The sequence below is a fragment of the Eublepharis macularius genome, chromosome 18 (assembly GCF_028583425.1).
Source record: "Eublepharis macularius isolate TG4126 chromosome 18, MPM_Emac_v1.0, whole genome shotgun sequence".
Classification (NCBI taxonomy): Eukaryota; Metazoa; Chordata; class Lepidosauria; order Squamata; family Eublepharidae; genus Eublepharis; species Eublepharis macularius.
The window spans coordinates 27,614,372-27,638,023 of record NC_072807.1 but is presented as its reverse complement, the minus strand read 5'-3'; the positions used below and the strand labels follow the sequence as shown (position 1 = coordinate 27,638,023).

Genomic DNA, 23,652 nt, shown 5'->3' with positions numbered 1-23,652 from the left:
CACGGTATAGGAAAGCCCTCCACCCAAGACCCTGGAGAGCCAATGTTAGTCTGAGAAGGCAGTACTGATCTTGATGGAACAATGGTCTGATGGTATAGGCTAGATGGACTTATTTTTATTTCTATTTACCTAGTCATTTTATCTATTTTGCTCTTCTCACTGAGATTCAAGGTGGAAGTCAGAATTATAACGCAAGACTGGTATCATACGTACAATAAACACTGCAATAAAACTGAACCACAATTAAAGACCAATGAATTTTTAAAAAAAAAAAACAGTATAATGTATCCAATAAACTAGATTTCACTGTTAGAGAACAATGGTTTGACATAAGGCAGCTTCTGTTAAATCAGGCCCCGAAAAGCCCCTGGTTGGCCTTAAGTGAGGCCACAATAAACCACTTCATTGATATCAGTTAAATCCTGCGTCTTCCTGTTAGTAGCCCTTACCCATGGAGGGGGAAGGAGCTTCCTAACCCTAATCAACAGGTTTTTTTTAAAATGGAAGTAAACTAATATACAGCAGGCACCGATGTACAATGGGACAAACACAACTAATACCCTCCTTCAGGATTCGAGTTCTGTACAGTGGGCTGTGGCTCAGTGGTCCAAATAGAACTTCCCAGCCACAAGTCCCAAACACTGGTAGCAAAACCCTTCTGCTCAACACTCACCTGCACTGCAAGTTATTTATTGTTCCCTCCCTCTTGCACATATCACTCATGTTAAGTCGTTTTGTGGCACTATTATTCTGTAACCCTTTTAGGTAAAAATAAATATTCTAAACAAGTTCAGACTTAGATCTTTTTAATCTTACTTCTTTCCATAGCATGATTTCTTTTTTCTGGCTTACTGAATATTAGAATATTTTTTTTAAACAGACAATATGGGTTTCGTGGTCCAATACAGCCTACAGCAGCAGCTTCTTCAGTTCAAGCGAAGCAAAGCTGACAAGAGGGGGAAAGTCACCTGAAAATATAAAGGCTCAGGACTCTGGTCTTTTCTGTCTGATGGGCTTCCTGGTACAGGTCTCTGCAAGTTCTGTCTTCTCTCCGACGAAGTGCTATGCCCCCTGCATCGAAAGGCAGGCTACGTGCGCATGTTAAAAAGAAATACGTATTAAAAAAAGTGGTGCTTAAAAAAGACAGTACTATAAGTTGACTTAAAAATTAGTATTGCCTATGCAATCGTCCTTCTATCATGTTATTTTCCTAGAAACTGACTTACAAGGAAGCAGCAACAATACACACACAAAACAGCATGAGGGATTTCACACAGACAATCTGTGCTAGAAAAGCTAAATTTAGAGGACTGGACCAGAAGAACTTAATCAGAAGTCTGGATGGAAGAAACTTTCAAGCCTTAATTGGATTTCAGCAATAATTCAATACATGATACATGGAGGATACATGAAGCTGCTGCTGTAGCACCGTGATTAAGAGGTTAGGCTGTGAATCACCACTCTGCTGGTTGAAATCCCACTACGGCCATGCGCTCAGTATGTGGCCTTGGCTAAGCCACCCCTCTCAGCCCCAGCTCCCCAGCTGTACTGTGAGGATACCAACAAAACTGACTTTGCTCGCCACTCTGAGTGGGGCACTAATCTGCCTAGAAGAGCAGTACACAAGCACAGTTATCAGTGGCTACTAGTCATAGTGACCAACGGGAACTTCCACATTTGGAGGCGGTAAAACTCTGAATACCAGTGCCAGAAGGCAACATCACGGGAAGTCCTCGGCCTCTATGCCCTGTTGTGGTACTCAGGCTGACCACTAGATGCTGGACCAGATGGACCACTGGTCTGACCCAGCTGGGCTCCTCTTAAGTTCTTATAATTTTGTTGCAAAAGGAAGTTGTATGATGCACTAGAGAATGAAGATTTGGGGTCCTCAGCAACAGTCCTCCCCCTGCCTTGGGGCAGGGGTAATAGACACTCTCATCATCTCCCTACTTTCCTGTTCATCCCAAGTATGTAAGCAGAGAATTAAGCAACAAGAACACTCAAATTCAAAAGGACACGAAGGAAATGAACACAGATGGCTCAACCCTTTCTGGTGACTGAAGCAGCCAAGACAGGGCCCCCCATAATGGTACTAATCAGCAATGATGTGCTGCCCTTTAGTGGCATCCCCCCAAAAAAATCCCAATGTGCCACACTGCCTATGAGTGGGACCAGCTCCAACTCATAACACGATAGAAGTTTATCAGTTTTATCTGCTTATACAAGGCCGACTTCTTAGATTCTTCCAATGAAAGGTTACCTGTGAATTACTACGATGCTCAGGCTGCCTTCCCCCTCTGGTGAAAGATGGAGCTCTCTCTATCCAGGGCTTTTTCTGAGTAGCCTGGGAGCTGACATTGGCCCAAGAGACACCACCTGAAAGAAGCACCACAAAAATATAATTTTTATTCAAACATATTTGTTTTTATGAATAAAATACTGGGTGTGTGAACACAAAGCGCAGAGAACGTTCCTCATCGAACCGACATGACAGCACCATGTGGAACAACAAGTACAATAAAGATCTTGGTTGTAATTTGCCCCACATATATTTCAACACAGATAATCTTGAGTGGCAGGAAACAATTAATAGTCCTGAAATTAACAGTCACTACACCCGTGCATAAAATATGGCATGTTTTCTTTTGAATCAGATATACCTTTGCTACCCTACTATAAATTATTTGTGTGACGTCAGCATAAGAACGGCACATTCAGGATTCAAGCCTTATCCCCAGTCTTAAGAATTTCTTCAATACAGATCAGGAGAAATATGCTTAAAGAAAAAAAAAAAGAGGGACAAGACCAGAAACAGAAAAAGAGGTTTTGAAGTATACTGGCAGAGCAGTTACACACCAATGATGGTGAAGAACATTTGCTCATCTGTAAGCCCCTGACTTCTGATTTAAGGTGGGTGGCCACAGCTTGGGTGGTTCAGATGTGAAACTTCCCACCTATCAGCTTTCGGTCAGCATGAATACTGTAGACTTTTCAGTGGTCAAATAAAGACGTTTGTTTACTCAGGGCCTTTCTTAAATGTATGCTGTTTTGATGGCCTCCACTGTGGACTATTGCTGTTTTTAAAGCTGCTTTGATTCATCAGGACCTGATAAGATCTTGCTGACAAATGCTTTTTCGCTACGCGACTTCACTGCTTAGTGCTAAAATTACTCTGACTGCCACTTCATTTTTAAAAATTTAATCAATGTTTATTATTCTCTCTTGATGTTTTATTAGTAGGAATGTTTTTATTGCTGTTTGTATTTCAGTATCATCTAAGGCTGTGATTAAGTTAATTGTTTTAGGAATTCAATATTTACTGTTGATGATTTCAGTTATTTTAATGTTGTAATCCACCTCAAGCGTTTTTCAAATCGACAGGCAGCAGCTAATAAATATTTTAACTAAATAAGAACTGTAAAAAAATTGGGAAGGCCACAGCCACTAAGAAAATATCAACGAGAGAGCAAAGGAAATTAAAGTTGCTCAAGTCAGCCAAAGAAGTTTAGAGGAGATTAAGAGCCACTCCTCCCATAAACACAACTGCGAGGCAGTGGAGTTAAGGCCATAGAAGTAGAGAGACATTTTGAAAGGGCTGGGACAGCACCAAACTACATCTCACATGTAATTCAAACACAGGCTCATTACTTGCTTTATTGATTTTTGTTTTGTTTAGGGGATAACAAGGAAAAATGGGTGAAGCTTAAGCCTTTTCACATTTTCTTGATCGGTTAATATTAGATACTGTACCTGAATGTACTGATGGCTCTCCAATCTGGGAAGAGAAAAAAACACAAATTTTAGAGCTCATTCCTTACAACATTTCGGTAATACTGTGTTACTTTAATCTTCAAGTGTGTGTGTGTGGGGTGGGGAGGAACGGGTTACCTACATTTGGTGCGATGGAGTCTGCACTTCTCGAGGTCACAGCTGCAGCCTGGTTGCTGTATTTAGGACTGCAGTAACCACTGTCACTATCAATATCTGCCTCACTGGCCCCTTGCTCACTAGAGGATTCGGCTGGGTGAGAGGTTCGCCGCCGCCTGGCTTTTGGTTTCCAGTGCATCGTGGCCATGCTCTCTGAAAGCGACTTGTTGGCTATCTCTGAGGGGAAGTCTGCAAGGCAACAGGAGTGGAATTATGAAGCGCTACAAGTTCTTGAACTGATATATAGGCAGCTCGCAGAAACATACCAAGAATTTTTTTTTAAAAAAAAGACAGCGTAGCACCAGCTTTTGAATTTCAATTATAAACAGCATGCTAATATGGCATGCCGCTGCAGGCACACTACAGTGTACAAAAGGCGGCGGGGGGGGGGGGAGGTTTACAAATGTTTTCACTGCAGTGGCAATTGGGAGGTACTCTCCCTTCCCAGTCTAGGCGCTCCAGTTCCCAGAGCAAAGAAACACCAAAAGGTATAATGCTGAAAGCGTGTTTTTTTTTTAAAATTAAAATTAGCTTCCAAGTAACAGTGAAAATTTGAACATTATCTTGAAACTCTTTGTTCTAGTAAACTATCATCAAAGCCCATTTCTTGATGCAATTTTATCATCACAAGACATAATAAATTATGTTGTTAGAGTGTCTAAACAGTTTTTTAAAGCTACGCTAAAATAAATGAAGCTAATGCAATGCAATGGAATATAACCCATTATGAGCAAGCTTGATGCCATTCTAAGTCTTCTTCTGTAATGATGTTTTCTATATACCCAAGATCAAAATTTTTGAGAAACACTATCAGTGACTTTTGAATCTGCCCATTGATAGCTAAAATACTTCTTCCTAGAAATGACTAATGGGCAAGTACAAATAATTCCCTTCATAGTTTGTATGGCATCACAGAACGCTGACACTGAATTTTACAGCACTTCTCCAGATACTGAGTTTTATAGCACTTCTCCTTACATTCAGAATAAATATATTTTATATAATTCAAAAAGCTCCACACACATTATTTTTCTTGTCATCCTCACAACAGGCCAGGATTACTATCCCCATGTACTATCCCCACAAAGGCTAGATGAATATGGCTTATTTAAGGGCCACTGAGTGAGGAGGCAGCAATAGAGAACAGAGTTCATTCTCTTGCCACTATTGGTGTAATCCTAAAGAGAGTTACACCCTTCTAAGTCCACTGAAGTCAATGGGCTTAGAGGTGTGTAAGCTCTGCTTATAGCTGGACTGCATGTCACAACTAACTCCAATTCCCAGCTGATTAAAAGAAATCGAGCTGCAATTAAAAAACACACTCAAGTCTCTGAAACACATTCATCCGTATCCTATCTCAGTGAAGTGTAAAGAAATGAATGAGTGACTCCACTAAAGAAAAAGGCTAGAGCAAGTTGGCTGACTTTCGCTTTCATGGCGAGCGAAAGAAAATTACACAAAAAAGAGAAAAAGACATTTAAGGCCAAAAAAACTGTAAATATTCTTAAGTAATTCAATTAGCAACCTCCACCCCAATGCTATATCTTTATCAAGCCTTCTTGTCTCCACCTTTGTTTGTACAAGATAGCAAGATCTCTGGCCAAGGACCTCTCTGTTCTGAACGCTGTGACACACACTGGGGACACTTTATAAGCATTATAAACCGCATGCTAATACGACATGCCATTAGATAAAGCTTGACTAGGCTGAAATTAACTACGGTAATAAGCAGCTCCCTTGACAAGCTGCATAATGCTGGTTTCTGTTGAATTAATCCGGGCAGCTCAAATTTAACACAACTGACCCATCAGTTTCACGGCTTAGTTCGTTTAATTACATCATCTTATGACAGAAGCAACGTCTTTTCCAACCAGACACATTATATAGGTATAACTGACCAGGAGCCAAGATCCTTCCAACAGGATTCTAAGATGCTGCAATAGGGACATGTGGTTGCAGATACTCACTTTCACCACCATTCAATAAGACTTTGCATTTATGCAACGCTTACAGCGTTCACAGCTCCACATATGGTATCAATGTAACATACAGTGCAGCCCAGGGAGAGAGGATTTATTTCTTCACTCCATTTGCACCCCACCTTTCTCCCCAGCGGGAACTTAGAACAGCTTATATTGTTCTCTTCTTCTTCTCCACTTTACCCTCACCCTGTGAGGTAGGCTAGCACAAGGGAACCCAGTAAGCTTCCATGATAAGAGCCAGGAATCAAACCTGGGCCTCCCAGATATGAGTCCGATATGCTAGCCACGAGGCTCTTGCAAGCTCTTGTAGCATAGGTGGTACCACCAACAGGAATATATGCACATTCCTAGGCACGTAAAATCAGCCTGGGTCCCTAGCTGTAGAAAATGTATTCCCCCCCACCCATGATTTGGGATGGAATATAACCTAACAAAACACCCTTCAGAACATGCTCAGAGCCGTATCACTGGGAAGCTAGGAGGGCAAACTTAAATAAAACACATTTATAATCTGAAAGGCAAGCAGAACTCAGATTTAGGACACACCTTCCAAACGTTTTAGAATAAGGACCAATAGCTTTGGACAAACAGTGCCTTCTATTTTGGTTGCCAGATAATTCATAATATATGCAAGTATGTGGCAGTACTGGCTGCACTGTGAAAATAAAACTGATGACTTCAAGGAGCTTCAATAAGTGTCCAAAGATGATCAGTATGTGCATTTATCTACAGCTAGATGGTAAGGATTGTGAGCATCATCATGTTTCTGAGATGTGCTTTCCAAGGAAGATTCCCCAGAAAAACAAGCATCAGTGTTTGTACTGGGTGGGGTGTGCACGCACGCACGCACGCACGCACGCGCGCACACACACACACACAGAGCCTAGATGGCAACCATCTGGGACTGGGGCCAGATAAGAGAATCCATCAGAATGCTGCCTAGGGATGCCAGTGGAGAAGGTGAACAAGATCTGAGACAGTGAAAACTTTGCTCCAGCCAAAGGCAACGTTCACCTAATAGTCCACTACATTTCCAGAACCAGCCAACGTTTAAACTCTTACCATCAGCTGCATAAAGAAGAACACTGTATGTACAGGGAGATTTCTCTGATAGGTCAAAGCACCGTCAGCAGGCCTTCGCTCTCCCCCGCCCCCCCCGGTCATGCGCAGACACCCCTTCATTGGGCATACCTGTTTGCTGACAAGCATCCACAAGCAACACGATTTTTGGTCTGCTCTCAGGGCCCGATGCACTGGTCTCTTTTTGAGTAGCAACACTTTTCACTGGAGGCCTCTTGGTTCTTATGTGCACCTGTGAAGGCTGCTGCTGCTGCTGCAAGAGGATTAGCCAAGGAATAAAGATTAGCATGTAAGCCAAAGACTCTGTTTAGGCAAGACTTAATTTTAAGGGAGCGCTGGAAAAGTAACAAAGACACTCCTTTCTGTTGCAAGTACCTAGCAAATGTGGATTATGGAAAATAATCTGCATAGGCAATAACTACAATACTAACTTCAGATGCTTTGTGTATTGATAGCTATCAATCTTTTTTTTTTTCACAATAGAAGGCAGTGGTCAACCACAGGAACACCATCTGGAATATGAAGCCCAGAATATCCAACTGCTGACATGGTCACTGAAGCATCAGGAAACGCTATACAGAAACACATCTAACACTTCTACATTTTAAACTGAATAACTGAAAAACTGTTGACTGCTAGGAACTGGAAACTATTTGAACTTCCATCTATCCTGGAATAATCCGGTGGTGAGATGATAATTACTTCAGTACATCTTGAAAAGGAATTAAGCAGCACTAAATCACTAGGTGTGGGATGGGACTAACTACGTAAACAAAAATTATTGAAAAGTATTATTTATCTATCTCACAGGTCTTAACATGCAATTTCTGTTACGCAACTAACATTAATACCTTTATATTTTCATGTGTATATAGTTTTGGGTTTCTTTTAGTCATATATTTTAATTTAATACTTGTTAAATAAAGAAGTTCATGGATTAAACAAGTATCTTCCTAACTGTGTCACCTATTCAAGCTTGCACAGAATTGGGTTAAAGTTTTTCAGATTGCATCCAGGTGAAGACACGAACCATAAACACAATACCTCTGAAACACTAGTTTGGAAGTTAGAGTGACAGACTGCAACACACTTTCAGCAACACACAACTGCAACACTGTTTCAGGTAACACAACTGCCTAGACACTGTGGCTATAAATCCTGCCTTCTCCTGCGGCTGGCCGTGGAGAAATCACATGGGAATGAACTGGATCTAAGGGTGCCTACGAGAGGAGAAGGACAGCAGACACTGAGAGGGACAGAGGGCTGAGAGGGACAAAGTGCTGTCAAGTCACAAATGACTTATGGCAACCCCAGCAAGGGGCTTTCAAAGGCAAATGAGAAGCAAAGGTGGTTTACCATTGCCTTCCTCTGCAGAGTCTTCTTTGGTGGTTTCCCATCCAAGTTCCGACCCTGCTTAGCTTCCACAATCTGACAAGATCAAGCTATACCATGCTGCCTTCTCTCCCCAAACCTTCAATGACTTTTTTCAAAAAATTTTGATTATTGGGAAGTCACTGTGCGTGTAATTACTTTTGTCTTTCCAGCTGTTCAATAAGCTTACTTTCTGCATGGCTGGTCCCCTGGTGGCACTTCTGCTCCTCTGTCTACACAATGGGAAGACCTGACTTGGCTGGGTTGGACGATCTGTGCATTCTGCTGCCACTGTACTCACAGTACTTGCCGCCTGGAAGGGAGCAGAGTATGGCGCCGGGAACGGGTGACAGAAGCCCATGACTTGAGCGCATGGCGCTGGCATCAGCTGGTAATAGGTATACTCTATTGACACCGGTGGCTGAGCAGATATAATGGGATATGCAAGGTACGGCCCGGCAGGGTTCTGATTAGGCTGTTGCCACCTGATGTCATTATTATATAGTGGAAGTTGCCTGAAAAAGCCAAACAGGAAAAGAGCAGAAATGTTATCCAACAGCTGTATGTGTCACATGGATTGCTAGAAATATTTATTGCTTTTAAAATGAAAGCCAGAGTACTAGTGGCCTTGGAGCGCCAGCAACAGGGCACAGAGGCCAAGGCCGCCCTTCTTCTGATGCCTCTTGACACTGGAATCCGGAAGTTGACTGCCACTGAATGTGGAGGCACCCTTTAGTCACCAGGGCTGGCAGCCTCAAACAGGCCTTCCCTTCATGATTCTGTCAAATATCTTTTAAAGCCTTCGACGCCTGTGGCCGTCACTACATCCCTCTGGAAGTGAATTCCCCACTTTAGTCGCTCGTTGAGTAAAGTAGCATTTCCATTTTCTGTCCATAAAGGTTTTGAAAGTAGACGATCTGTATCTCCCATCCCACACAAGTTTTTATAGTTAAAAAAGTAAAAGAACTATGAAGACTAAAGCAAGACATGGAATAAAGGATGCCCAATAGTTTACACCTTTGTCTCACTCTTAAAACAAGCAGCACAGTTTTCTGCTTATCACTCAGTTCACATCATACTACAGTGCTATGCAAAATGGAAATGCGAACATTTAACTACTAGCTCATTTTGGAGGCGGTCAATGCAAGCAGTTGTCTTAGCAGCGCTGGCAGATATGGAAGTTGAGGGAGGAGCTGGGGACCCCACCCCATCACCTTTCACTGTTTAATTACAGCCCACCTTTCTCACTGTGACTCAAAGTGGCTTGCGCGGTATAAATGCAATCAAATAATGCAATCAAACAGCATGACAGCATTTAAACACAAACAACGCAGGAGTACAAAAATTAGAAACAACACAAAGAAGGATCAAAGAAAGTACAGAAAATGAGGACAGATGACTAAATGACGAGGAAGAAAAGATCAGGAACAGAGAACTCCTATTTATCTGCTGCTCAACCAATCAATCCTATGCATATTTATTCAGAAGCAAGACACATGGGGCCCACTAGGGCTTATTCCCAAGGAAGGTGAACAGGATTATAGCCAAAAATGCTGAAGTCCCAAACCATCCAAGGAAAACGGAAAGGGTATGGCTCTCTCAGAATCTAAGACAAAAGCAAATGGATAATTTTTTTTTAACCAAGAAACAGATCCAGTTAGTATTTGAACCCTTCACCCATGGAATGCATTCATTACCTGTTAGACTGGTTTTCTTGAACAAATGGGTAGCAAGTGATCAGATAGCTGGGAATCGGAGTTGGTTCCACACCAGTCACACTTCCACTGTCGTGAGGCAGCGCCACCGGCATCATGAGTGTATCAGGAGTCTTCTTCTGAGGAATGAATGGTTCTACCTCAGCAGACAGTTTCACATTCTTAAGCGGAGGGGGCGAAACAAAATAAAACAAGCCTTTATTAAACACAGCAAGGAGAACAGAACATCTGCACCCCAAGATTTTCATAAAACTGACTTCAAGTTGAAGCAAATTAAACTATCATGAAGATCAGCTATGATAAGGTTAGGGGAGCTCACTGGCTGCATAGATAGCAAAGGGTTTTTCTTTTTTTCTGCAGTTCACTTCCTTCTCTGTGACCTTTTTATCATAATAGGATTATGATCCTGAAGTCAGTGAGAGCCATTACACATTATCTGCTTTAATTTTAGCCATGTCCTCGGCACTAGCATTTCTTACTAAGACTCAGCCAGAAGATAACCGTCCCCTTCAAAAATGTCAAAGCCAAGTTTCATATATTACCGTAAACCAGCTGTTGGATAGTCAGATTGCTTGCTTAGTCCTGATCCTGAGCCCCCTACGCACAGACACACACAGATACAGCAGAACTGCAGTTGAAACTTTTCACAGCAAGGAGGCAGATGGGGAAAATCTTTGCAAGTGGAGCAGAGCCAGTTAAAAGGCTGACTACACCCATGGTCTTGGGAAAGCAATGGTTGAGGACTTTGGCTGTAATACTATGGAGGCAGTCCTTTCTTTTGCAGAATGCAAATGGAAAATGTGACCAAAGTGGAAGGTGTTAGCTACAGACTAATTATTGACTTAAGTCAATTGTATTAACCAATTTAAATTATAATACCTCTTTGGAGGAGAAGGATTTTTTTCAGGTTACGGTATAACCTACTTCCACAGTAGTTATTATTGCAAAAACACAGCCATGTTTGCCCCTACCCACACAAAGTACTCCCATCCTAAACAATCTACCTGTCACTTTGCCAACCGCAATCTCTGCTCTGGGTAACATGCATATCTTTCACACACATTGTTAGAGGACACTGCACTGTTATATACTATCCTGGTGAACCATCTCCCAAACACAAGGACAGAAAATATATGTTCTCCAGAGAGTGCCAAGGAAGTAAACTACAGGTGCATAGAAAAAAACACATCACTCAAGAGAACTTGTCCAACAGAAAGACAGACATTTCAAGATGGTTAAGTATGTTGCCACATATGTATTTGGTATTAAAAATACTTGGAAGAATGAAGCAAACTTGGAAAAGACCACTAAATTCATCACACTTGTGGGCACACTGTAGGTAGTCATACACAAGCTTTTCATCTCATTCATCTTATGAATAATGCTTTACAGTGGAGCAAAAGAACATGCCTATTGAAGCATTATTTTTTTTAAAAATCTGCTACAAAATACTAGACCACTGATACTGGACTTTGGCAATTTAAAAGTGGCTAAACAATAGTTGCATTTGAGGTTTCTGTAAATAAAGCTTCGAGATCTCTCTCTCTCACTTACCAGAAAGGACTATGAAAGCAAGATACAAAGAGGTAGCAATTGTTTACAGCCTTGCCCATACATTTACTACAATGAAAAGCCACACATGTAATTAAGGTTTCTATAAAAAATTCAAAATGGGAAATGTGCTCAAGAGATAGGCATGTCTCTTTTCCTAAGTGCAAACTGACAAAAATTTACCACCAAACATTTAAAAGAAGTTATCAGACAAGGGAAATCTTGTTGATCTATGCTATCTGGTTGAACAAAAGGTTGTTTGGGAGTAAGGAAAAACCACAGGTGTCGAAAAGTATTCTCATGCAAGTTTACTTCAAACTCCAGCTTATTTAAATCCTGGAACAAGAATCTCTCTCCATCTCCTGGCTTCTGCCAGAGTTTAGATTCCTTCAAGACATTCTCTCTATATTTTGGTGGCACTGCATTAAAAACAGTGGTTTCATCACATCTGATTGTTTTAGTGAAATATTTCTTTTCAAATAAGAGGCTTTTGCTAGGAAAGAGCTTAAAACAACTTTCGCTTTAATGTAACAGAATATATGCAGTGGGCTGATTCTATACATTTCCTTTGGACAATTACAATTCTTCCAAGACATCATGCATGAAGGTGCCTTTGTTTTCTACATAAAAGCCCCTGTATTCTTCAACAGCTGCAGAGGCAGAAGATGTCACCAGCAGGAACAGGCTGGTGAACTTGGTCTTATAGTTACAGTACTGTGTTTAATCTTCAAGCTACAATATACAAAAAAAGAAGACTTGTAATGGACATTCATTATTACCCATTAAAACAGAAAGCCATGCTGTCTTTCTAGAAGAACAGCGTTAGCAGCTAAAGCTGCTTTGTGTAGTTAACGCAAGGCAGATGCAGGCACCTGATGTTTGAAATGCACAAAAATTGGGCTTTACACTGCCTAGCAGCTGGGAAAGGATGCCTGATAAGGGTGGACCTTTTCTTCTTCTTTAATCAAGTTCTAAAATATTTGTTCTTTTTCAACTGGTGAATCTTGAACAGGCAAGGAACACTTCTCCTGTTTTAAGACAATGTTTATAAACAGACTAAAGTCATTTCTATGATTAAGGAACCTCAAGTAAAGTATACTTAAGGAATTGGGGAGGGGGCAATTAGCGGGAAGAACAGGAGCAGCCCTTGCGATGCTTTGGGAAATAGCATCTTACATTACAAACATGCTTTTTGATGACAGCGGCGGGGGTGGGGGAGATAAAGAGAACATCCTACAAAGCCTGTCTCATTTACCAAATATCCCATGGGCCATCCAAAATGTCCGATATTCTTAAATTTAGGTAAATTCAGAGCAATGTCTACAGTACAGTCAGCTGTAAAGTGCTGTCCTTTCATTAATAATTCCAAAGAGTGGTTTCTACTGCGCAAAAAGCACCTACAGCACACACTCTAGCAGACGAGAACCTAACTTGCCCGAAAGAAAACAGTAAAAAGAGTAGATGCTTCAAGGACTTGAGGTAACAACATGGGTGGTGGCCCTTTAGAACATGAATGAACTGCTATAAAGGTAAACACTGGCTCCTTGAATTACGCCCGGAAATAGATATATAACCAAAACTGGTGCCATAGGTAATCAATGGCTAACACCTGTCAGCAGATGATGTGGCCAGATTTTTACCAATGGAAGTTTCCAAGGCACAGATCAGTGTGGCTCAGTCAGCACAGTCCAAGTGGAAAGAAAGCCTCCTTTCAGAAACAGGCACGTACTTGTATTCAATATTCAACAGCATAGTCTCACAAACACCTACTCAGAAGCAACAGCTTTGTTATTCAGCTTCACATCTCCATACTGAGATGCACTGCGGGGAATTAAAACCAGCAAGGATCCAAGAAGCTGCCTCGTTAGAAAAAAAAAAGTTAGGACAAAAGTTATGAAATCACAGAAAGTCATATTCAGATTAAATAAGGAGTAACAGCTTTAAATCAACTGCCATACAGAAAAAAAAAGAATTTTCTCTTATACCACAAGTAGACTAAAACGAATATCAACTATAACTTCATAAAACTTTCATAACTGTAGCCTAAGTTTGCAATTCCATACACAATTACTTGGAAATAAGCCTTTTTCAATAGTACTGTCAGACTTGAAGGAGAGAGGCCACGGTTTGGAGACAGAGCATCTGCTTGGAACGCAGGTTCAACCCTGGCATCTCCAGTTAAAAGGATGAGTGATGTAAAAAGACCTCTACCTGAGATGCTGAAGAACCACTGCCAGTCAGAATAGACAAGACTGACCTTGATAGATCAAAGGTTTGTCTTGGTATGAAGCAACTTCCAAGCATTTCATTTCCCTTTATTATGTTAATATTGGAAAACTGAATATCCATACAGGTATACTCTACAGCAATTCCAGATAGGCAGCTGTTGTAGGCCGTAGCAGTAAAATTAAGCAAAAATCCAGTGGCACCTTAAAGGCTAACCCAATTTATTTCAGCAGAAACTTTCGTGAGTTAGAGCTGACTTCATCAGATGTAAAAATCTATAAGGAGCCAGGAACAGACAGTATAATTACCAGAGCCCATTCTGAGAAATCTTAAAATTTGTATCATTTAGATTTCATCTGCATTTGAACAAAGCTTCGTAAGAGTCCTTCCTCTGCAACCTTGATTTATTCCTCCTTGCCTTCATAACACCAGAGCTTACCCTGCCAAAGAACAAATGTTACCCGATGTACTTACAACTCTTGAGATAAAGAACTGGAAATTACAGTAAGAGAAAAACATGCCTTCAAAGTACTGTGTTAATAAATCATTTGAAATTTGACAACAGTTAATAAAACAACCCATGCAATTCATTACGAGCATAAACCTCCATTTCAAAGTTAGACTTTGGACATAAAAGCTGTATTTTGAAATCAGTTTGCAACATTCTTAGGACTGATGGTGTGTAAATTTGTAAAGATTACCTATCAGTACTTGCAAAATTTTCTTATAATTTAAACAAGTGATGGAACTCAATTGTTGTAGTTAAAAGCTGTCATCTATCCACTAGAATATCTTTCTCATCACTTTACACAAAATTTGAGGAAACAACTGTAAAGAGATAATGACAGCTTGGTCTTAAGACTTGCCGCTCTTGTAAATAAATGCAAAAACAAGTTGACCGCTGTGCACATCAAACACCAAACTTACTCTAGTTTTCACCATGTAGTCACAAAACATCTTTCTTCAGGAGTACTCTTTGGAATGACCTACTAAGGGAATTTAAGATGGTGCTCTTCCTTTCTACCACCAGCTAAAACTCTCTTCTCCCAGCATTTACTGTTTTCTGTTGAGCTGTGACTGCTGCAGATTCTTTACTGTTTTAATACTTTTCAGTTATGTTTTTAAGCTTTTTATCTGTGTTAACAAGCACTTGAAAACGTTTTGTAAATAACTAACAGGTCAGTGACTGATATACTCAAGTATCTCTCTTCCTCTGTTCTTTGGGTCAGTCACTTGGAGGAGAGAGGAATCAAAGAAACATGTGCTTAATCACCTCAAGAGGCAAGCCACTTAGTCCAAACTAGTTTACTGAAGACTGTTTAGGCAACCTTAGAGTCATACAAGTTCTGCATGTTAGTCTCTATGTAATATTCATTACACAGAAGCTATTTCAAGTGGCTGTCAAGGCCAGACCAGCCTCCAGTCCAATTTGTTTCAAGAAAAAAAACCTGCTTCCAGATAGATGATAAACACAGCCCACAGCTTACCTATAAATTAGTCTGGAACATTTGGATCCAGCCTGATATTATTAATTCCAGCACCATCAAAGCAATCATTCTTGCAAGCACCAAAAGTACACTTTATTAAGAACCTCCTTAAGTTTCATTGCACCTTAAAGACTAACTGATTTGTTGTGACAACAGCTTCAACTACAATCCACTCTGGAAGTGGGCTCCGGTTTACAAAAAATTGTTTCCAAATAAACCCGATATTCTTTAAAGGTAGCTTTTGTTTTGCTTATAACTGATCAACATGGTTACTTAGCCTTCTGGAATTTATTTCCTTCCTTAAGTGTTATTCACCTATCAACTTCCTGCTTGATCTAGTTTTTTCCTTTATATCAGCTCTCATAAGCCAGCATCCTGGACAAATGGAAGAACTGTTGCAAAGTACTTTCGACCAGGTTTACCAGTTGTACTTTTTTTAAAAATCCCAATTTCTTCCAGCCACAGGTTGGATTCAGCAAGGATTTTTACTCCGGCTTGGGCAATTTCCTTCCCTTAATCCCACACAGCGTTTGCCAATGAAGATCCACAGTAGAACCTTTGGAGTGGTCAAATGGGACTCCCTTCCCTTTTTCACCAGCAGAAAAGCTGGCTAGATCCAACCTTTTCTGTAGAAAAGTAGGATATTAAAACGTATTAAATATATCAGTCAAATATGAAGTTAAGATGTTGCAGAAGATCACACTTTGGCACACACAAAACCGCTCAGAAGAATATTTTTTTAACTTCTATGACTTGTTATATACTACAGGTCTGCCTAAAAAATTCTCCCTAAGCTATTATTTTCAGTACTTTTGACAGACTGAGGATGAAATTCTGTGCACACTTCTGTGCTGTTTAACTCAGCAGTACTAATTTTGTTCTTTCAACACCAGTGCACAGAATTAAAGGAAGAGTCTGATGGAGAAGACAACAAACCTGACCCCAGCCCTTCCCTAGAAAAGAGGAATCTATTGATATTATAGTGACAAAACATCACGGTTGCCAGAGCATAGAATAAATTTGCACCTGTACACATCTGAATGGGGTGAGGCACGCTCTGCTGTCTCCTCTCTTAGCCTCGTCTTTTATCACTATTGGGAGCACTGGAAGAAACATGCATTTCCTCAGCCACTGAAGAACCAGCTTCCAACAGGCTACAAGCCCAGCTACGCACAAACTTGTTTAAGGCAGAGTTCTTCCTGCCTGGGACAGCTGGATGCAGGAGGTAGACTTAAATGATGAGAATCCCTTCAGGACCCTTGCCCCTTCAACTCCTGAATTTTGGGCAAATATGAATCATAAGAAATGTGTAATCTTCCCTCTTAACCCAAATAAAGTATGTTTATTCTTGGCTTCCATACCTACCCATGGCCAGTTACCAAAACATATATACCAAAGTGCTGAAAGGCAAGGAGCTACAAGGAAAACACCGGAGGAATAGTAAATGGTAAGTGACCCCTCAAGATATCTTGGTTCATGAAGCCAGCGCAACACTAATCACACAACCTTTACTAATTAAGGCTGCCAGTCTATAACATCTTGCCACATACAGCGATGCAAACTGTTCAGCAACTCTCTTAATAGTATTCCCATAAGCAACAGGTAGCACCAAAAAAACAAATTGATAAAAACAGCCCATTGAACGTCTGCGCTTGCTTATTTTTACCAAAGGGGAACATCCTCAACTATCTTTAAAGAGAGAGAAAAAGAAACCAGTCACCTAACAAGCACAACAATAAAATCAACAGCATGCGGTGTATTGGCACACTCAGTTCCCAGAAAACACTAACCATTATCCACCCCCTCTTAATCACAGTAGCCATATGAATAGTCACTTATGAACACACGATGCTACATTATACCCAACAAGAGTGTTTGACAGTTTGTCCCACTACTACCTACTCCAACTGGCCGCAGCTCTCTAAGCTCAAGTAGTAGGGCATACTTGGAGAACAGAGGCCAGACGCTGACACAAAAAGGCTATGATTGGTTAACCACTGAGATGGCTGGGCTGTAACGTGCAATGGACGCAGAGTTAGCTAGCAAAGTTCAAATCAGATTTGCCCATATAACATAACCATCCACCTTACTGGTGCTCTCCACAGTCCATCATTTCTACCTTTCCCCACCGTTTCCAACAAGGGTCAGCAGGAAAGTGTAGTCAAAAGGCACTGTAAGGAACTGAAGCTGTAATAGTTGGGGGTTCACATTATGAGTAGCAACAAAGGCAGCAAGTAGAAAAATACTGCTGTGTTGCTCAAACTGTCACGTAAGGGAATAGAACAATGGGCAGGATCGAGAATAAATTTTCCATTTGCAGGATGGACCTTACCTGCCACACCCCCTCCCACTGCAGCCCACTGATTTCCATGAAATGCTGCTCCTGTGAGGGACAGGGGACATGGAGGAGCGACACAAAGGGAGGGGGGCACACTGCAGCAGGAAGGGGGGGGGAAATCAGCAGAAGCCAATCTAGTCTGGATGCAATGCCTAAACACACTTGCTTAAAGTGATAATCCCCACTGAACACAGTCCTTCATTCTGATTAAACAGGCACAGAATTGAGCTATTCATAGTGGGGTCATGGCAGGTGCCCGACCCCATTACGCAATGCCCCTGCCTCAACAGGGAACCATTCTCAACCACCAGTTGCTCATCTTGGTGCCTTCTCCCCCAGGACTGGAAGTAGGGTGCACTGCCATTGATGGTATGGGGGGAAAGTTTGGGGAGCAGATATGACGAGAGAGCCTAGAGGTAGAATTGCATTACTAGCTTGGAGGGCAGCCTGATCCATCTTCCACTCTACAAGGAACAGCAAAGGGCCTCTTAGGTAATAGGACTGCACTGTAAAACATTGGTTCAGAGAGAGGTGACGAAAAGGGACTGTAGACTATACTACTGTAGGGTAGGTAAGGTTTAACTGTATGTGGCCAAAGGCTGTCACAATACAGAGTTAAGAACAGTAAAAATAGGAATTTATCATACGAGCATAAAATAGTTGTTGAAATTACAAAAATAAAATACAATTAAAATAGAACCATAATAAATCCAATTGAACAGACCAGTATTAAAATGCAGTACAATTATAAGCATCTGAAATGAGACCAGATAGTTAAGAGGAAAGTTAATTTTCTGAAGAAACAATCTTGGCCCTAATCTTTTTTGCAGCTAAGGCAAACAAGGATACTCTGCTAGTGACAAATGAATCAGTATCAGATAACAAAAAAACCTAGTTTGTCAATATCGGAGGTAAAATTGCGCCCCGCTAACAAATTGGCAAGAAATTTAGCTCTAGCCTCTACATACATAGGACAAAATAAAGTGTAATGTAGGAGATCCTCAGGAACTGAAGCACCACATATACAGAGACGAAGAGCCATTGGGGTTTGAAGCTATCTTCCTGTAAGTAAAGCCGTCGGCATTATTTGAAAGCGCAGGGAGGAAAATGATTAAGATTTTGAGATGTGATGTTCACTAAATGAGATCTAACGCGGTCTCTTTTGATCAGTTAAACCAGGGAGAGGACACTATACTACTGTGTACAGGCCATGGCTGTAAGTTTGCTCCTACTGAACACTTCCCTGTTGGGTAATATATAACTTTGCTTACATTTTGTTTCAGTATTGTTTTCAGCTCCATATCAGATTTCAGCTTGTTTTCAAATTTCCGCGATCCTTACCCTATTGTACTGTTTACTGAATGACCCAGCTGTTGATTGTATTGACTTACCCTGTGTAATCCACCTTGAGTCTCATTAAGAAAGGTGGACTATAAATAGCATATATAAAGATTTAAAAATAAAAACAGCCTTAGCCTTGAGGAGCAAACTACACACAGCAAGCAAACGTGTGCAATGGAGGGGGACCAAGGGTATGTGCTGGTGTTTGGGCGTTTCAAAATGAACAGCAGTCTTGGGAAGCGGTCCTTTTGAGCACGGGCACAGCGGGGAGGAGGGAAAGAGCTCACCTTTCCTATCAGGTGTTTTCCCATTCAATGTTGCCCAGTGTTACCTGCACTGTTCTAGTTGAGTTTGCATCCTCATAAACAGGTAACTTCCACAAGAGGAAAGCAAGGGAAGGCTGAGGTGATTTTAAGATGGGGGAATAAAAAACGTCAGGGGAGAAAGGTTAAGCAATTCCATTTTCCACGTTGCTGCTCAAAGCTATAAAATCCCAAGTCTGCCATGCATTACTTAAAAAAGCAAAACAGTTCATGCTCTGATGCCCCTAGGAGACAAGTAGCTGGAATCCCCAGGGCCAAATGAAAACCCCTCGAGGTTATATCACCTAACCTCCACAAACCAGCCTAAAAACAAGATGGAGGTGTGAAACATTCAGTGGCTGAGCAACTGGAGTTGTTTCCAATGGACTTTGGAGAGGATGTGGCATGCACCCTCCTTAAAGCAGCCTTCCCATAAAACCAGATTAGGCTTCTAGATTAGTGGGAAATCTAAAACTGGGCGGGGGGGGGGGGCGGGATGCCAAATATACCTTCTGCCCTTTCCTGACTTTGTACATTTTGTTTAGCCTTCTCTTCTTTTCCTTTCTTGTATTCTGAGCTTACAGCCAAGCTCTCCAGGTACATTTGCCAGGCCAGTGCTTTTCACTCTACAACCCAAATATTTCAAGCTTGTCTCTATGTTAACCCCCTTCCCACTGGTTCATAAATCCTGTGAGCTGATGTGGTTGTGGAAGGGGGGGGGGCTAAGAATGTGAGGCAGGAAGTCCCCAGTTCAAGCCTTGACAGAGCATCAAATAGCTCTGAGGCAAGCTTCAGCTGCTGACAAACCCCCTCCCCATATAATACAGGAACATTATATTGCTATGCAGGACTGTTGTTATGAATAAGGATTACTGAAATAAGGTACACAGAATAATCCTGAAAATTTAAGATATACTATAAATACTATTACAAGAGAACATGGTAATAATAAACTCAAAACTTAGCTGCTCATCCCAAGCACCTCAGTTATTCAGACCCCTGGGTACAGCTCAGGACGAAAACTAAGTACATTTGTTCACATTCATCTCCTTGCTAGCTTTGTCCCCCCCCCCCTGGCTATTTTTATTGAACTATTTTTATCCTGCCTTTCTTTCAAGGAACTCAGGGCGGTGTGCATAGTTCACCCCTCAGCTTCATCCACCCAACAACCCTGTGGAGCAGGTTAGGACTGAGAGCACATAACTGGCCCAAAGTCACACAGAGAGCTTTAGGGCAAAGTGGGGATTTGAACGTGGGACTTCCTAACCCTACAACACATTGGCTAGACACCCAAGGGGAAGAGACTCATCTTTTTTTAAATTTACGAAACTTCATAAAAGCCACCCTGTTACATGGAGGACGGTGTATAAACAGAACAACTTCATCCAGATCTGGCATTAATCCTTTTAAAGGATTGCATTGGCAGCTGCACCTAATTCCCCCCAGCCTGGACTTTTCTTCCTCACCACCACCACCCCTCCCACCACCACGGGGGGCGGGGGCGGGGGGAGCTAGATCTCATCCCATGCGTATTTCCAGCACATTCTTCACTTATACCTGACACACACATTAATTCTATCAAATGCAGCTGAAAAAGAAAAAAGATGAGGTATGTGGTTGTTCTTGAAGCACTTTAAGAAAGTGAGCAGACACCAAGCCCACAAAAGGTATCTGCTACAATACACCTGTCCAAAGTGCCACAGGAAAACTATGCGGCTACCACCAAGACTCTTTTATTCCAGAGGGTCAGCTGTACCATGGTTATGGGGCACCTTCCAGGCTTCATGCACCAATGTATCCTTCTAGTAAAATTTTAATCTCACCCTGCTTGGACCAGCTTACATGATCTGCCGCGCCTCACCTTTCACCCTCATAACCACCACCATGTGCAAGAAGTGGTTAGACAGAGAGTGTGTGTGTGATGGGCCCAAACTCACACTGTGAGCTTCACAGCAGAGTGGGGGGGGGGGAGTGAACCCAGCTGTCCTCAACACTGTGAGACAGGTGAGGCTGAGAGGGCATGACCGGCCCAAAGTCATCCAGTGAGCTCTATGGCTCAGTAGGGATTCTCCACTCATTTGTCCTCACATCAACCCTATGAGGTAGGCATGCCTGAGAGGGGCTGACTTGGCCTAAAGTCAACCCTGTAAATTTCATAGGGATGCTTTCCTCCTTTTGTTTGTCCTCACAACCACTCTATGAGGTAGGCAAGGCTGAGAAGGAATGACAAGCCCAAACTCACCCAGTAAGGTTCACAGAAAAGCAGAGGGAATTGAATCCAGCTCTCCCGGACACTGCCAGGCAGGTGAGCGGAGAGGGTGAGCACTCACTGAGCAACGGGGAATTCTCCCCCTCCTGTTTATCCTCACAACAACCCTGTAAGGTAGGCGAAGCTGAGAGAAGTGACTTGTCCACTTCCTCTATTTGACTCTCACAGCAACCCTGCGAGGTAGAAGCCAGGGGCGGGGGGCGGGGCTGCCCCACAGCGACCAGTGTGGGTGGACTTGAACCTGGATCTTCCCAAGCCTTCCCTGCCCCCCTGGACCCTTCCTGAGCTGCTAGAGGCCGAACCCACGACCGCCTCTGGAGTGCGTTTTAAGGGGGGCGGCGGCGAGCCCCACTCCTTTAGCTCCCCAAACAGCCCCTCCCCTCGCAAGCCCCGTTGCCTAGCAACGGCTCGCCTTGGGCAACGAAAAAGGCCCCCTCCCCTACCTGGCCCCCGACGGCTTTGTCCATGGCTCCAGCTGCCACAGCGGGCCCGGGGTGGGGAGGAGGAGGAGGAGGAGGAGGCGGCGGCGGCGGCGGCGGCTCCAGTTAGGCGCAGAGGGGGCCGAAGGCCGCTCCCCCCATCGTTCCTTCCCTCCTCACGGACCGGCTTCCGCTCGCAGGCAGCGACGGGGTTGCGGCTGACGCGGCGCTCGAACGAGACCCGGTTACGCCACCAGCGACGGGCGAGATATGGAGGCGGAGGAAGGCGGGGCCGGCGAGGAGGCGGGGAGGGATCATCTGGGACGGAAGCCGGCGGGGGCCAAGCCGGGCGGCGACGCGTTGCTTTCCAACGCCGCTTCCCCTCCTGCCCGCGCGTTGCCTAGCAACCGTCGGGCCTGCGTGGGTCGCTCGAGCGCCGATCCATGTAAACAACCTCTAGCCGGTGACATACGACTGTACTGCGCAAGCTGTTGAGTCTCACAGAAGTCTTCATCGGACCAGATGTTACATTTTTTAAAAAGAGGGGGCAAAGGGGGGACAATTTTTAGGTTATGGTGGTAAGCTGGCCTCCGGAACACAAACAAATCCATATAAACCATCCAAACAGTTACCCATGACTATACTGGGAAAGCTGTTGAGAGTCACGCAGAAGTCTTCATCAGACTAGCTGTTACATTTTTAGAAAAGAAGGGCCAAAGAAGCTTTTAAGTGGATTTTTAGATCATGGTAGTAAGATGACTTCATAGGGTTGCCAACCTCCAGGTGATCTCCCAAAATTACAACTGATCTCTGGGCGACAGGAATTGGTTCCCCTGGAGAAAATAACAGAATGCAGACTTTATGGCATCACATCCCTGCTGAGCTCCTTTCCCCCTCCCCAAGCTCTGCTATCACCGTCCCCAATCTCCAGGAATTTCCCAGGTCAGAGCAGGCAACCCAGGTAGAACTCAAATCCATATAAACAGCCTAGCCAATGACACATGACAATATTGTGCAAGCTTTTGAGTCACACAGAGCTCTTCGTTAAGCCAGGTGTTACATTTTTAAAAGGGAGAAACAGATTTTAAGTAAATTTTTAGGTCATCATATTAAGACAACCTCATACCTCTTTATGATGATAGGGTTGCCAGCCTCCAGGTGGTGGCTGGAGAGATCCTGGAATTATAACTGATCTCCATGTCATAGAGATCAGTTTGCCTGGAGAAAATGGCAGCTTTGGAAGGTGGACTCTATGGTATTTTACTCTGCTGAGGTCCCTCTCCTACCCAAACTATGCCCTCCCCAGGTGCCATCCCCCAAATCTCCAGGAATTTCCCAACCTGGAGTTGGCAACCCATAGACTTCACCGCTATGTTGCCTTGCATACTATCTGTTGTTTTAAATATTTGCTCCTATGAACTACCTGTGCTTCATGTTGTCTAATGTCAGTCCTAGAACTGATTATGCAATGTTTCAGCATTTCTTCAACTCTGTATTGGATTCCTTCTAATGCTGTCTTTGTAAACTTGGGTTTATTTACCCTATGGCATAAGAACATAAGAGAAGCCATGTTGGATCAGGCCAATGGCCCATCCAGTCCAACGCTCTGTGTCACGCAGTGGCCAAAAAAACCAGGTGTCATCA

The 23,652-nt window shown here is 42.7% G+C and overlaps 1 protein-coding gene across 1 annotated transcript in view; it reads right to left on the bottom strand.

The window, feature by feature from the left end:
* The window catches only part of SECISBP2L (SECIS binding protein 2 like), a 39,769-nt gene extending 17,514 nt beyond the window's left edge, over positions 1 to 22,255 (bottom strand). Inside the window, exons 1-8 of the mRNA XM_055002536.1 lie at positions 22,033 to 22,255; positions 10,058 to 10,236; positions 8,551 to 8,875; positions 7,101 to 7,242; positions 3,893 to 4,116; positions 3,751 to 3,775; positions 2,261 to 2,376; positions 969 to 1,088 (exon numbers count right to left, since the gene is read on the bottom strand). Of these exons, the coding sequence (XP_054858511.1) occupies positions 969 to 1,088; positions 2,261 to 2,376; positions 3,751 to 3,775; positions 3,893 to 4,116; positions 7,101 to 7,242; positions 8,551 to 8,875; positions 10,058 to 10,236; positions 22,033 to 22,056 (1,155 nt within the window). The 5' untranslated portion in view covers positions 22,057 to 22,255. The remainder of the gene's footprint in view (positions 1 to 968; positions 1,089 to 2,260; positions 2,377 to 3,750; positions 3,776 to 3,892; positions 4,117 to 7,100; positions 7,243 to 8,550; positions 8,876 to 10,057; positions 10,237 to 22,032) is intronic.
* Positions 22,256 to 23,652: the final 1,397 nt, after the last annotated feature.